This window comes from Varroa jacobsoni, unplaced genomic scaffold (assembly GCF_002532875.2).
Source record: "Varroa jacobsoni isolate VJ856 unplaced genomic scaffold, vjacob_1.0 scaffold_448, whole genome shotgun sequence".
NCBI lineage: Eukaryota > Metazoa > Arthropoda > Arachnida > Mesostigmata > Varroidae > Varroa > Varroa jacobsoni.
This window is the reverse complement of record NW_019213350.1, coordinates 205,089-219,685: the sequence shown is the minus strand read 5'-3', so window position 1 is coordinate 219,685 and position 14,597 is coordinate 205,089. Positions and strand designations below refer to the sequence as shown.

Genomic DNA, 14,597 nt, shown 5'->3' with positions numbered 1-14,597 from the left:
TTCCACAGTCGATGCAGTCCGGAGTGACGGCGTTCCGGCCATCGCGCGCGATCCCTGACTTTCCTACCACCTAGCATGCGCCTCTAGCTCATTCATTGTTGTTGCTTGGCCGCTGCTATGATTGCAGCTAGCAGCAGTCTTTTGACAGTATTACAACGATTGTTGATGACGCAAATCAATACGCGCTGGCGGACTGACATGGCAGTCTCCCCCTTGTATTTCAGATATGTTATTATTGCCAAAGCGAGTGGCGTCTATCTGAGCCAAGTCGTTGTTGCAGCTAACTTTTGCGACCTCTTGAATGTTGAATTTTTTTTTTTCGGCTTGTTGTTGCGTATATGACTTATTTACATACGATAGTAGAATAGGAATTTTCATAGAGCCTCTATGTACTCTGTTCCTGCTAACTGGCTTGTGCTCAACTGAACGTTCCTAAACAAAATCAACTGCTTCCGTCTTTTACCCGTCCGACCGCACTCGGATGACCGCCCGACGAGTGGCCGAACCGTTGTTCACCCCGCAGTTGCCGTCATCGCAGCTACTGTCTCGTGCTGATGGCTAGCGACACGTCACGGCATTGCCGAAGTGTCTCGCGATAAGACCGCAAGTTATATACTGTTACATAGACCACAACCGGATAACGAGTGATATAACATTGCATCAATACACGGACACACCGACGTATGCATAGGATGTCGACGCGTATGCGGTCACTCAGGCTGGACATACTATAGGCCTCAGGCGACAAAACGAGACGGTAGTGCAGTCGAGCAAACGACGACCTCCTGGTACGAAAGAAAACAATCAAAACAAACAAGAGGAACTCTGCAAAAATTACAGCGGAAAGGCTGTGCGATTTTCTACTTACTGTTGTCGGCCTTTCTTCGGGGCCTGCACCTAGAAGGCTAATCACGCAACGTGGCCTGAACGCTTCGTGGACGTTTTACCTCGATTTCAAACTTTATATCTGTCTACTTAGTGCTATACCAGCTACTAGATTTACTCAAGCTACTAAGCAGATACGAATACGTTCGAGGTATACGTGTCGCTTGATAGCCCGAAAAATCAGGTTTTTGACAGAAAATCGCGTAGGCAACGCGGAATCTGTAGAAAAATGGGTCATTAGACCGAGTCCTAACAGTGATCACAGATATTGGCGTGCTTTAGTAGACTGGTTGTTATGTTAAACTAAAAGATATTTATGAAACGTCTCATTGGTAAAGCATTACACGTAGTACGCATTAGCAAAAAATACATGAAAGTAAAGCCAGCGGGTAAAGTTTACATAAACATCTGCATAAAAGTTAATGGTTATAAACGTGGGTTAAGCAAGTAAAGTATATATAATATACACGCTTTAAGAGCATTCTGTACTTTATAAGCCACCATTCTATATATTAAAGTGGTCTCTGGAAGGTCTGTACAAAGCCCGACTTGGTCCAATGTTTAGTAGTGCAAAGATATTCGACATTAAGATGCGTACATACAACTGCTTCAAACTTAAAAAGTTCAAAATAACTGCACGTAAAAATAGTTTTTGTAGCGATTCGATTAACTTCGTGGTTATATAATACCGATGCATATTTAATGAATGTTTAGCATAGTGCAATAGAGAACTTCCAAGCGCCGGTATCGATAGCGATGACAGCTACAGCCAGAAATTATCACTCGAATGATTTTTTTTTAATTTATTAAACGATTTCCGCTCTTAAACGAACGATGGCAGTGTTCGACAACTTCGACACTCCATTTCGACCATATTATGATGTTTTGTGCCAACGTCACATAAAAGTTCCTCAGTTCCCCAATTAGCCAGACGCACCGTCACTTGTTACATTGCTGCGCTGGGTCGTCCAGTGGTATGGGAATCGACTGAGGTATCTAGACGCTTGGACTCCCTCTATATCGCTGACAATGTCTTCCTCCTATTTGTTGGACGGAAGCTTTTTTCCCAGGAAAAGGAAAGCGACTTGTCCATCTGTTCGAATAGTATAGATTTCTTGCGCCCTGTTACGTTGGATCCAGCCTTAGCTCCTTTTCGCATAGACGCATACATCCACGTCTCGTAACTAAGCGGCGCTACCTGCTGGGGGCCACAGTTAGAGGCACAGTGGTCACACCATAGACTACAAAAAAGGTACAGGAATCCAAAATACTTCAGGGCAGTCCGTCGCACTTCAGTTGGGCTCATTCTTCGAACAAGGGTCAGGTTAAGAAACCTATAGATACTAATTATGGGCTTATGCTATCTATTGAAAGGTAGCGTCATTTGCCAGATAACAAACACTGTTGTGCAAGCCTGTATTGCTACGAGGGCCTATTTTCTTTCGAAAGCGGCAGCTACTCAACGACTTGTCGTAACCGAATCTGAATCCAGTGCATGCGGAGGCCTCCAGATATTCGAAACAAATTTAGCCTTTCTAGTTCCTATCGTTGTGTACGTGTACATTACGCTCGTATGTACGATACCCTACTGCACTAGCATCTACTAATTTGCCGATCGCACGATCATTATTCTTGTCGGCGTTATTGACAGATCGAAGCAGTGCGGAACTGCGAAAGATCAAAATCGGTGCCGTTGGGAGTTCCAGAGTAAAGCCTGACGACCATTCTGGTTCCCACGAACCCCTTAGCCTCGGAAAGCTAACGTAACGCGTTTGCACTGTATATACAGGGTGTGGAAGAATACTTTGTTTTAAATTGTTAAAAAAACGGTATTTGAAAAAACGATATTTGAAGATGCCAATCCAAGCCCTCTCAAGATAAGAAAACGACGGTGTATCGCTAAGAACGTTGCGTGAACGCCTTCATCACATAAAGTTACCAAGAGCTGATTATTTTTTAATCTACGTGTAGGAAGTCTCTGTAGACTACTTTTGCAATGCCCAGTATAATGCTCTACAGCTATATGGTGCCGTGATTACTACCGGTAACAAAAAGTAAGTCGGGGACGCCAGAGTAAGGGGGGAAGGCGGGAGGCTTAGCATAGTAGCAGTGACTGGAGACGGAAGACACCGGAAAAAAAGCAGATAGTCGGGTAAAATGAACAACTCAAGGAGACCTTATCCATCTTAATAAGTGGCATCGCGATTGGCCTTTCTACTAGCTAACGGCTGACCCGGGATAGCTGATGGGGCTTGTAGTAATTCTTTAGCACAGGCTGATGGACCGAGCTAGAAAAGCCTTGCAGCTGAATAAGCTGGGACCTTATTTCGGAGTAAAAAGCGTTGTGACGTCAGATCGCTGCTCGAAGGAATGGCAAAAGGCAAACGAAAGACAAAGGAATCCAAATCAACTAAAACCAACTCATCTTCCCGTAATTTCAAGCCACTTAGGTAAACGTAAGTGCCTGAAACAGAAGTCTATAATAAAACGGACAAATAAAAATAGCCGAATATAAAACTATTCACAGGCTCTTCAAGCGAACATTTGAAGCTCAGATATGTGACGGAAATCAACTAAATCTTCTTGGGTCAAATGGCTGATGTTAGCACATTGCTATAATCCAGCTTTCTTTTCTAAACCCGTTTCGTATTTCGAAATGAACACTTCTCGAGGTTTCGCGGAATCTTAAGAAAGGACTGCATTTAAATCACCTCGTCGGTTTCAAAGTAACCCAGCTAATGGTGTACACTGTATATTTAGCTGCATCCGTTACTCTTTTAAAATGTTTTTATACGAAAGTTTTACACACAATGTCTAGAGTTTTTCTTTCGAATGAAACAAATATAAATGTTAGTAACGTTTAGCTTGAATAAAAAGTTAATTGAAATAACCGTTCTTGTTTAGATACAAACTTAGGAACGAATCTTAAATCGGGAAATTTTTTTAATCTAGATACGGCATCGTTGTACATGTTATGTGTATTAGATATACATAAAATTAGGCATCGTTTCAACAACGCTTGATCGCCAGTCAAGGTTAACGAATTCAATACCAGCTGACAACAGCAGAAATTTATTTGTAACTTTCATCATGTTGTTCAGCCAGAATCCTGCCGGAGCTTCTGGTGCTCATTAGAGTTTTCCGATCAAATTTACCGATTCGCCACTTCCTTATCGGTAGCACAACAATCAGAGGCAGTAAGCTGCCTCTGCTGACGACTGTCAATGTTTCTTTCATACACACGTGCTGAGCGCATCCATGACGCTTGGCATGCCGTGGCCGTTTTTAACGTCGCCGCCGCTATTAATACATTGTCTGTTGCTGCTGCTGTGGAAAATATTTTGCTACTGAATGCAATGGCAGTGGCAAGAGACGCTGGGGTTAGGTAGCACCGATGGCGGTTTTGCCTAAAGTGGTAACGAAGTCGGCGAAGACGTACTTGTTAATACTGATTATCCCAAAGGACATCAGTCTCGCTTATATTGTGTACCTGTTAGCCCTGTATTTATCTGTTCTAAAATTACTACTAACACGATCGCTGATGTGACCGCGTAGGCCATAAGCTTAAGGAATCCCAAGCCCGGCACCTTGTACATTGCGTGGGTGAACTGGTGCCGTCGCTGACCGTAAGCACCTAGCTGCTACGCTTAGGCGCTGTTGCCCCCGCGTTTTTACTTACTCCTATACACACAAGCCAACGATAACGCCGCCACCGCCATCGTTTGGCCATCGTGTAGACGAATATTCATCCAGCCAGTCGGCCGGCCGGCTGAGCAGGGAGTGAACAAGCGATCCAAGCGACCCTTCGAAATTGCTGTTACGCTTTCATGCAATGGCGCGGACGACTAAGCGTAACGGATTCAGAAGCAACAACATTAACGGCGGGCGATGTCTGAAGAGGAGTGGTGCAAGTGCACTGAGAGGATAATTGGTGCAAGTAGTACCGACTGTGAGTAAGGCTGCAGCAATGAAGTTCGCCCAACTGCTGGCCCCTAACTTCAACAATCCTAGCGTTGGTGGCTAACGTTATTTTTACAGAAAGCCTAAGGCAAGCAGCCACCTAATGCCCCTCTGTGCTCTTCTGCATTGCTCTGAGTAATTATTTATAAAGCTTTGTGGCGCGATTACTACGTCAGCGGGCCGTGAGTGGGCGGAGGAGTAAGAGTTCGCGGGTTGACGGTAGGCTGGAAACGGCAGCGGCGGCGACGGCATGATGATAATACGCTGCTCTCCAGGGAAATATCTCTTGCAGAACGAGAAAATGTAGCTTGCGACTGTTAGTGTCCGTCGTTAAGCTTCAGTCTACTAAAAGACCAGCACAACTCCCCACATAAACGAGTCCCCATAATGCCCTACAACCACCCACTGCTTCGTCGATTGTCAGGCAAAGAAAGGCTAGCTTACCACGGGGCATAAGGGTAGGGGCGATGGTTTCTTTCTAATAACAATGGTAGTGTTGGTAAGCAATATATGAAACAGGGACAACCTCGTCTTTAAAAACACGAGGGCAACATGGCGTGGGTCGCTAACACGTATTGTTAAGTGTGCTGCCATAGTAACTGTGAAACAACGAAGCATGGCGGTCATTGTTGGTGCAAATATCAATGTTGTTAAAAGATTTACAAAAATGAATGACAAAAGTAACACTAAATAAGCTGCGGATATGGTCACTTTGCCGCCTCGTAGATTTGTTAGAGAATACGCAGGTGACTCCAGTAAAATAGCACCCGGCAGATTTTCGAATTGCCTTTCGAAATCGCGATTCCGAAGGTTCCGTCTGCATGTGAGAATGTAGGAGATGACTGGTCCGCTCGTTCACTCATACTGCCACATTGTGTTTGATAGCCGACACTCACTGAATATCTCACGTATAATGTTACAAAATGTACGAGTAACAAGTACAAAATTGTTTTTTTTTCTAATTCAAAGATCTAATTTTAAGTTTTATCTGAAATAACTTTAAGATCATTTTTGGTGGTTTTAATTTTCCGGTCGTATTTTGATGATAATTATATGAAGATAGCTAGCTAGCTAGCTAGCTAGCTAGCTGCTCACGAACCGTTTAGTTTCCTGCTTAAACTCTTAACAGCGGCCCAGAGATCCACGTGCTTGTCAAATAGCTGACCGTTTTCATCGGGGTTCTTTCCAGTCGGCACACACACGCAGACAAATATAGGACGAGAGCAGCTTCCCTTCGCAAAAATTTATCACAGTCATAAATTCTGACGTTGGCTGCTGGATCGCTCACCCCCACCGAACCAAGCGGCACTGGCACGTAACGCAACGCAAATCTGACCTGAACCCGCAATAATAATAATCCGCGTAACAAAAATGATCACTAACGATGCTAGAGAGAAGACGTGAATCTGAATCAAAATAAGCTGTTTGCACCCAACCGCTGATATACCAGCTACGCTTTGCAATCGTTGATGTTATTTCTTCCGATGATGGTAATGATGACAGCCGTGATCGTAGCGGTGTAGTTTGGGCAATTTTATATTATCTTTCATATATAATGGTCTTTACAGTTATGCATATGTAAAATATATTCAGAGAAAAAAAAGGCCAGCATTTATCGTCACGAAGATCAGCGATTGGATGTTTTTCCAAGGATTATGTGCAGTACAATTCATATGGAGTTTCTTTTCAGTTGGAGGGACACACACACACACACACACACACACACACACACATACACACACACATACACAGACACACACACACACACACACTTATATGCGTGCTTACCGATGGAACTAAACGTTTAATTTTGCTATACCGGCCTGAATGGCGGGTGTAGTACGCTATCGCGGTCATTACAATACACCAGACTTGCAGTATATCCATATGATTAATATCTGACCATTGTATGCATAGATAAATAACAACGACCACTTCATCTAATTAAGTATTTTAGATTATATATAATCAAGTTAGTTAACTTTAAATTATCCATACGGAAATTCTTATATAATCGTCTGATTTCGGATTCTCGTCAAAGTGTTCATATATCGATCAAATTATCGAGCCAAAATACAATGTATAATCGACGACGACGACGACGACGACGACGCATTTTCGTGCTATCATTATTCAATTCTTTGTTGGACTCTGCTCCTACTGACTTCTGCGTTATTTCAGGTGTAACTCAACAGCTATATAACAAATGGTGGAAGTCGCCGGGGCTGACCTGTAGCCGAGATGAGAAAAACAAAGAGGGCAAAGCAAATGCCCTTGGCATCGGCAACATTGGCGGGGTTTTTGTCGTACTACTCATCGGCCTCGCCTTCGCCATTTTAACAGCAATTTTCGAATTCATCTGGAACGCTCGGAATAATTCTCAGGTGAGAAATGGAAAAAACAGCGGAAATGATTCATCCTTCTATAGAGGTTAACGTCAGAATTCGCACGGTACATGTTTACAGGTGTATATAGACGGAAATATAAACACGAATGCTCTGTCTTCTCCATATACAGCGCTTGCCTCAGAGAGGCAGCATAATTAAGTTTGTCCTAAATATTTATTCTGTTATTTTGCCTTGATTAAGAGGACGAGTGGAAAAAAGAACATCTTGTGCCTTGTTGCGGTGGCTTATCCAACCACCTTCCATGAACAAGACTCACATTAAGCCTTGTATAAAAACAGGTCACCGAACAGGGTACGCCGCCGCGCTTGACGCTTTCGAACATCGCTCGTATGCATACTAATGGCTGTCCATTGAAGGATAATGCACCTTAAGGCTGTCGGAAAACGCGGTCACTTAGGAGAAATTGCTTAATAGGAAAGCAAGCAAAACGACATTGTGTCAATAAGAATTCGTTATGGCCACCGGGAACTTCTGAGCTTTCCTTTATGGGTTTCTCGAGAAAAAAGAAAAGCAGTATCTTACGCCTTTCATGTATCGTATCGTATCGTACCGTAACTTATAGTGGCAATAGTAGAGCACAGAGTAGATCATAATCACAATTGCAGTAAAGGATGACAGGATAATTAACCAGTGAAGCGTCTCAATGCGTCTGCGATTACAGGTCGATAGGCGATCATTGTGCACCGAAATGGCCAATGAACTTCGGTTTGCCGTCCGATGTGGCGCCTCGAGACAAAGACCCGCCTTCGATAGTGGACATAATCATCCCGCCAAGCGGAGATGCTCAAAGTGCCTACAGGGTAAGGCAGCAAATTTTATCGTTTATTTACTTCAGTATGCTTTATTACTTTTTTGACGCAAGTGCATAACTGGTAACGCCCAATAGGACTTCGTTTACATAAACCGTATTGTCGATACGTTTTATTGAATCTGTAACGAAACGGTAGATTTATATATGTGTATATATAGAGGACACATAAGTTAATTTAATCACACAAACTGTGAGTACCGAAGTGTACCGTTCATGCTATGCAATTCATACGGGAGATGAAATGGTCAAAATGAACGACAAAGTACAATTTATTTCGCTTAAATCGTTGGCCATATAAAATCGGATTGATTCTGAAGACAGATAGATCGAAAATCGCGTAACCGCCCTATTGAAGGATTTGATGTAATTTCGATTCATATCAGTAATACCTCACTTGATTTTTCAAGGAGCTAGAGGCTTTTTGATTTGTGCGTCGATCGGTGTCATAGTTTTGCGTCCAGTTCTGAAATAAGTTGCCACTCTTGTTCTAACTTCCTCAACGCACCAGTCTCGATTAGTGAGCCGTCGTCCCATCACTAATGAACTTCTAGCGAAACTATTTCGTTCATAGAGAGAACTATAGCTTATGTCAAATAGCCAGTCTTTGGATTGCCTGTCTGCCTGCATGTACATCTGAGAGGCAATTTGTACCGTTTGTTTCAGGACTTTATTGTATTCTATCTCCTTACATTGCGGATTATCAGCATTGCATTGAATAGCAATTAGTTTTATACACGTACCAGCCCGCGCGTCGCCACTGGTATACCCATTTTTTAAAAACGTCATCCTATCAAATCTGTCAAAAAATGAAAACGATGATCGAATAGGGACACCATCCCATACATGGATTATGGATCTGTAGTTATGTCATAGTTTATTTGCATGTTTCTGCCACCTGATATAGCCTGCTATGCCAGCACATCGACAACTGCGTGGTTAAAATACGCGCTTCGCTATTAACTGACGAGTCGTGCTCAGCCTATTCCTAGAATGCTTCATCGTATTGCGCAAATAGGCCAGCATGGTCGTGCCTTCCTGCGAGCGGTCCATCGAATTTGCCGGAGATCGGTTCGTTTTTGAACCTCAGATCTTCTCTTTGGACCATCCTTACCAGGTTAATTAGTTCTCCCTCATGTCGTTTAATTGTTGTGGCCTTTGGAAAGAACTGAGCTAGACTTAGAGCGAATCGAGAAACGGGAGAGCAATGGCGTGTGTAACGGTTGTTTCGGTGGCTCCGGTCCCTATCGAACATAGTACCAGAGAACTAGATAGATACAGAAGTGGCTGACTCTACGAACGGAACGAAATGCACGCTCGTTGATCTGGTTGCCAGAGGCCATTGCTGCTTCGGGTACAATGGCTGCCGCCGATGCGGACAGCGTCAACCATTAATACTGTCTTTGCTGCTCACTTTCCTTCGTCTACCGTGAACGTGTGCCAGCGCCCCAATGCTGACACTGCCCGCAGTCACATCGAGAACTAATTGGCGCGCGGCCAACTCCTAATCATACGTGAGTTAAGCCCTAACGGATGGTATAGAGGCCCAATAGTCCGCGGTACATTGCCCAACGGTCAAGCAAACGAAACTGCTGCTGGGCTCATTGCGCGGTTGTGCTTTACAATAATAATAGTAATATATACGGTCATCGTATGTCCAGCGTACGCCCTTAGTACAGCGGCATGTAGGTTTAGCCCCTATGAACACACAATATAGAGGCTATTGTGGTTGTCATTTTCCGTCGTGTGGTCTACCATGTTACCGCAGCCGCAAGTGGCCGTACCCGTCCATCAGCCACTTTCTGGCATACTTGCATTGCTACATACCGACGGTAGTAATGAAGTAACAGTATTACACTAGGATAGATACAACGTTTTCTGGCCTGTGGAGCCGTAAGTGTCTGCTGATGGTTTCTCTCATTCATACGTAGGTAGATTTATCTCGTCGTGCAGCAGCTGGACCGAAACTATTAAAGAACAACGCCGGAGACTATGAGCAGCCCTGATATTAGTGCCTGCTGGACAGTATGAATAGTGCTAGTAGTGCCAATGCGATGGCAATGAATGGGGATAGAACGAAGGGGTGACGGTTAGCTTAGGCTTTATGTGGGAAAAAAGCTTGGCTGTATGGGAAGATAGTGAAAGAGACTGTATATTTTGCTTTTTCCTCTTCTTGTTGGCAGCTAGTCAAGGACGTCTGGCAGTGACGGCCGCAGCGTCGGGATGTGAACATATCAGGATCAGCCATCGGATAGCTCGCCGGACAGGCGGATGACACTGGGGCTTGTCAGACCATAGCAATGTGGTCCAGGGGCATGAGGTCCCTAAGTAAATCATAGGGGTTTCTTAATGGTACCCACTTTTGCACGTTTATTCAAACAAAGGTACCGCTAGTCCACCCTCCTGGTGGGCTGTTCGCCGGCTGTTTGGTTCCGCGATTCGCGTGTGAGACGGCTAGTCATTTATATATCATGACAATAAAGACGATAACATGATCAATAAATAGGATCATACGCAACGTATGCAAGATATTAGTCGTGTTATCAGCTGTATTCCAATGAACATGTACGCAGATATCTGCCGGCTATCCTTTATCTTTGCCCGAAAAAGCTCAGCTTACGGCCCCAAGGGATCTAACAATTTGTTAAAGCTAAATCAAAATTGATGAGCTATACAGCATATTACTTGACTCTACACAGATATTGCTCAGCTAAGCATAGAAATACTTTCGCAAAATGGAAGCTGAATATCTGCCCACTTCACACCGTTTCATGCGCCAGCTTTGTCTTCGACTGTTTGAGTTGTCCCTCACCGTTATCGAGTCTAAGCACCCCCCTCAATCGATGATCGTCCTACCTTTTTCATGTATAAAGTCTTAGTAGATAAATTTAATTATCCTAGTGGGGCACAACGATTTGATACCCTCAAGCTATTGTCAATAGATCCGAAGAAAGACGAACATTGAAATATTACAACCTCTTTAAATAAAAGGACGCTTCTTGATTCTTGGCCCTTGAGCTTCTTTCTGGGCAGGTTGGCACCAGCCAATGATTGCCCTTGACCCTGACAGCGAATCAGTTTTCTTATATTTGGCACGATAGTTAAGACGAAACCTTCAGAATTTCGGACTACTTGTCCTGCTTGATGGAGGTTTTGCTGCAACGCCAGTAATAGCGTAGACGACGCGGAACTGAAGCCCCGTTTCGACTATGCAGGATGATGTTTTTTTGGAACATAATCTGCAATTTATGAAATCTGCATTGTGTCGTGCAGCACGCCGATCACTGCCTGAAACGCCGGTCGCGTCTTTACCCTACTCGACGATTTCTATAGCTACTGTAATGTACGCACACCGGAACGCTTACTCTTTCCTCTTACAGCCTACCTCATTTTTTTATGCAGTACCCTTCTCTTCTGTTCCTGCAGCTTCGTTAGTCAGATTGTCCTCCTGAGATGAAAAGGTTTTCCGAATTGTTGTTCACTACGGCTAAATCTTGATGTCTCTTCCGATAGGATCTACTCGGGTAGTTGCCGGCTTTGTTTATGCTGTTGGTGCCGCCGAGCATCGTCCTCCTATCTCTTGGGTGGCAACAGCGGTCCTCTGTTAGAAATAGTAATGTGAAGGTCATTGAGAAGATGGAAAGGACGCTGTAAAGAGGTTGGGTAGCCGGTTTGAGCAGATGCGAGCAACAGCCTCTGGGGCTGAGGGTGCGACATCGTTAGGCACTCCGTTTGTTGGTGGTTCGATCGTATTGCTACAAAATGTACGCCAGTCGGGGTGAATTCAAGTGGAAGGTTACCGCCGCAGCATGGAGAGGAAAGGACAGAGACGAGGCAGTGCGGCATGGCCTCTCACAGAGTCGGATGTGAAAATTTACTGGACTACCTTTTCGCCGCGATAGAGCATCAACGGAAGCAACGAGAGGAACGAATCTAGATCGTTTTGGGTGTGTTTCGTTCGCACCCGTTCGTTCTTGGCCTAGAGTTGGAACTCTGAAGAGGCGGTGAGGGGTTGTACATGAGATCACTCATTTGCGGAAATGGGAACGAGAAGCGGCCACTGGGTCAAGCAGTCGTGGCCCCTCTTTCCTTAGAGAATTGTCATTGGTCCTTTTTTATTATTTCTCTGATCGCAAGCTGCGTTTCTGATAGCGAAACAGCCCTCGCTGTTTTTCATTCAGTCCGAGTCTAGAGATCGTGTGCGCGAAAAACGGTGCTCGCTATCTTTACAACGAAGTGCAGGATTTATCGGACACGCGCGTTCGACAATTTTCTGAATACGCATGAAGAAAATTCTCGACGTCAAAGGGTTGTGGTCAACATCCGTTTCAGCATACAAGCGGGAAATCAATCTAAAAATTAGCTGTGCTAAGCTTGCGGATCTGCGAAGAGATCATTACGCGGATCAGCGGATCTAAGCGATGGCCCAACATCGTCTTTCAAGAACAAATACTGTTAAATGGGGATGTCTCTTTGACAATCTTTTCTTTAACAGCGAGCCCATCCGCGTGAAGAAGATGTAAAAGCAAAGAAACATTCTCATCGTTGCCGCTGCTGCTTAACAATATACACTCTACGATAACTATAGCGTGCAAACTTTTCAAAGATTCGACTATCCCTAGCAGACAGCATGGCTGGTGAACGAACAGTATATGGTCCCACTGGTATGTTGCCTTTGTAAGGGTGATTCATTGCAGGCCAGAGAAGCAAATGGCCGGAGTTAAGGAGTTAGGAAGTGGGGGAAGGGGGGAGCGCGGGAAGGTGAACCAGAGGTTCCTCCTCAGTAGAGCGCTGTCAGAGTGGACTCACAGAGAAGAGTCCCTAACCAACCACGCACGAACGGTTCCTGTTGCAGTTTACGAGCTCGATTATGAGTCTCAACTCTCAGTGACACTAGGAACTAGTCGTAGTCGTATGTACGGTAGTATGTCCCGTACTGTTATGGGTCCACCTACTGCTATGAAACAGCCGTGGGACCGAAGGGCAGAAGGTCAACCATGTGCTATAATATAGGCGGCTCGGTTCGGTCATCTAGCTCATTGCCCCAACCTGAAGGATAGGGGGATAGCCACAAAACGAATAAGCAAATCGTAGAGATTCGCTTGGGTGGTCGTTGTAGGTTATTTCGGTAAACCGAACGAAAAATAAGCCAAGTATGGCTCGACTTATTTGCTTTAAGTGAAATCATTAAGTACTTCCATTTATCGGCACTTGTCATCGAAAGTGGAACTTTATTACAATAACCTCATTTACCTAAGTTCCAACGAATAGTCGTCTAGTTTATATACCAATAAAATATTAAGTGTCGTTACTGATTCGCCCACCTAGCATTGGTTGTTACGGTCAACAATAGTAGATAAGCTAATGTGGCGCTTCCAGTGTGCGTAGTACCTTTCTATTATTTATCTATTTTCTTGGACAAGTTCAGCGTTGTGCAAGTTCATTTAATCTATATATAAACAGAGATCTAAAAAAGGAATGAACAGTTTTTGTGATCGAAAGTTGTTTGTAAATTGCACTTTTAGATATTTTCTTTTACAGTGCATATATGCATAGCCACAGGGCTATCTTGTTGAGAAGACAGTAGGTTCATTTACTCTGCACGGTGTTATTATTATTGTTGTTGTTATTGTTGTTGTTATTGCTAAATCCCAGGCAGCACATTTGTGACCTCAGCGTTGGATTTGCCATTCCCACCGCCGCCTCCGTTTCCGGGCCACGCCGGCCACGGGATTCGTGAAAACGGGCCTATTTGTGTGGGCATCGGAGGCGGTTCGTGTAGTGGTCCAGGGCTGGCGCGACCTCCTTCGCCATACGATTACGATGACACCTAGCATCAGGCCCTGGAGGTCGACAGCAGCGTCGCTTCCACCTCCAACTATGAGATCAACCCACAACAGCAAGCAGCCCACGCTCATCATGTGGCCTCGCAAGGAACGACGACTTGCAGTCAGCAAGACGGGCGCTTTGCTACGGTAATAGCAATAATAATATGAGTGTAGTTATTCAAGCCACTTGATTAATTATTCGAATTAGAAAAATATTATACAATTGTAATAAACGTATAAAACGTTGGAGTTATAGAGAATGTACTGTTTAAAAACGAATCGAAACATACTTTTTCCGTTCTCTGTCTTAACGAAGGTACGCAGTAACCCGTAGTTAGCCAACACGAGTAGCATAATTATATAAGAAGGAGGATTTTGATTAAGTTGGCCCTTGTAGCCATTAAATGAGATGCTAGTTATTAAGTTCGTATCATCTTAAAAAAAGCGTTCTCATCCCAACATAAACACCGTACTCAAAAGCATCATTTGTTTTCGAATAACAGCAGACATATATCGCTTATGAAGCACTCAGCCGTACGATTTGAAAAAGTGCGCCGTAACGCGCCAAATCATCGTCACATTATTGCGTGCGTCGCGATACGTATACATGTAGCTAAGCTACATCGTGGTGCTTTAACTGTAGCACAATATATTCAACATTAGTGTTTTTGCCTCTTACCAAAAATGAACCCATACAAACTGTCCATG

At 44.1% G+C, this 14,597-nt stretch overlaps 2 protein-coding genes across 5 annotated transcripts in view; one reads left to right on the top strand and one right to left on the bottom strand.

The window, feature by feature from the left end:
* The window catches only part of LOC111260503 (glutamate receptor ionotropic, kainate 2), a 126,078-nt gene extending 112,048 nt beyond the window's left edge, over positions 1 to 14,030 (top strand). The window contains exons 13-15 of the mRNA XM_086968368.1: positions 7,027 to 7,229; positions 7,915 to 8,053; positions 13,717 to 14,030. Of these exons, the coding sequence (XP_086824494.1) occupies positions 7,027 to 7,229; positions 7,915 to 8,053; positions 13,717 to 13,895 (521 nt within the window). The 3' untranslated portion in view covers positions 13,896 to 14,030. The remainder of the gene's footprint in view (positions 1 to 7,026; positions 7,230 to 7,914; positions 8,054 to 13,716) is intronic.
* The window catches only part of LOC111260504 (protein Njmu-R1), a 49,217-nt gene that overhangs the window by 28,888 nt on the left and 5,732 nt on the right, over positions 1 to 14,597 (bottom strand). The gene's annotated exons all lie outside the window — the stretch shown is intronic.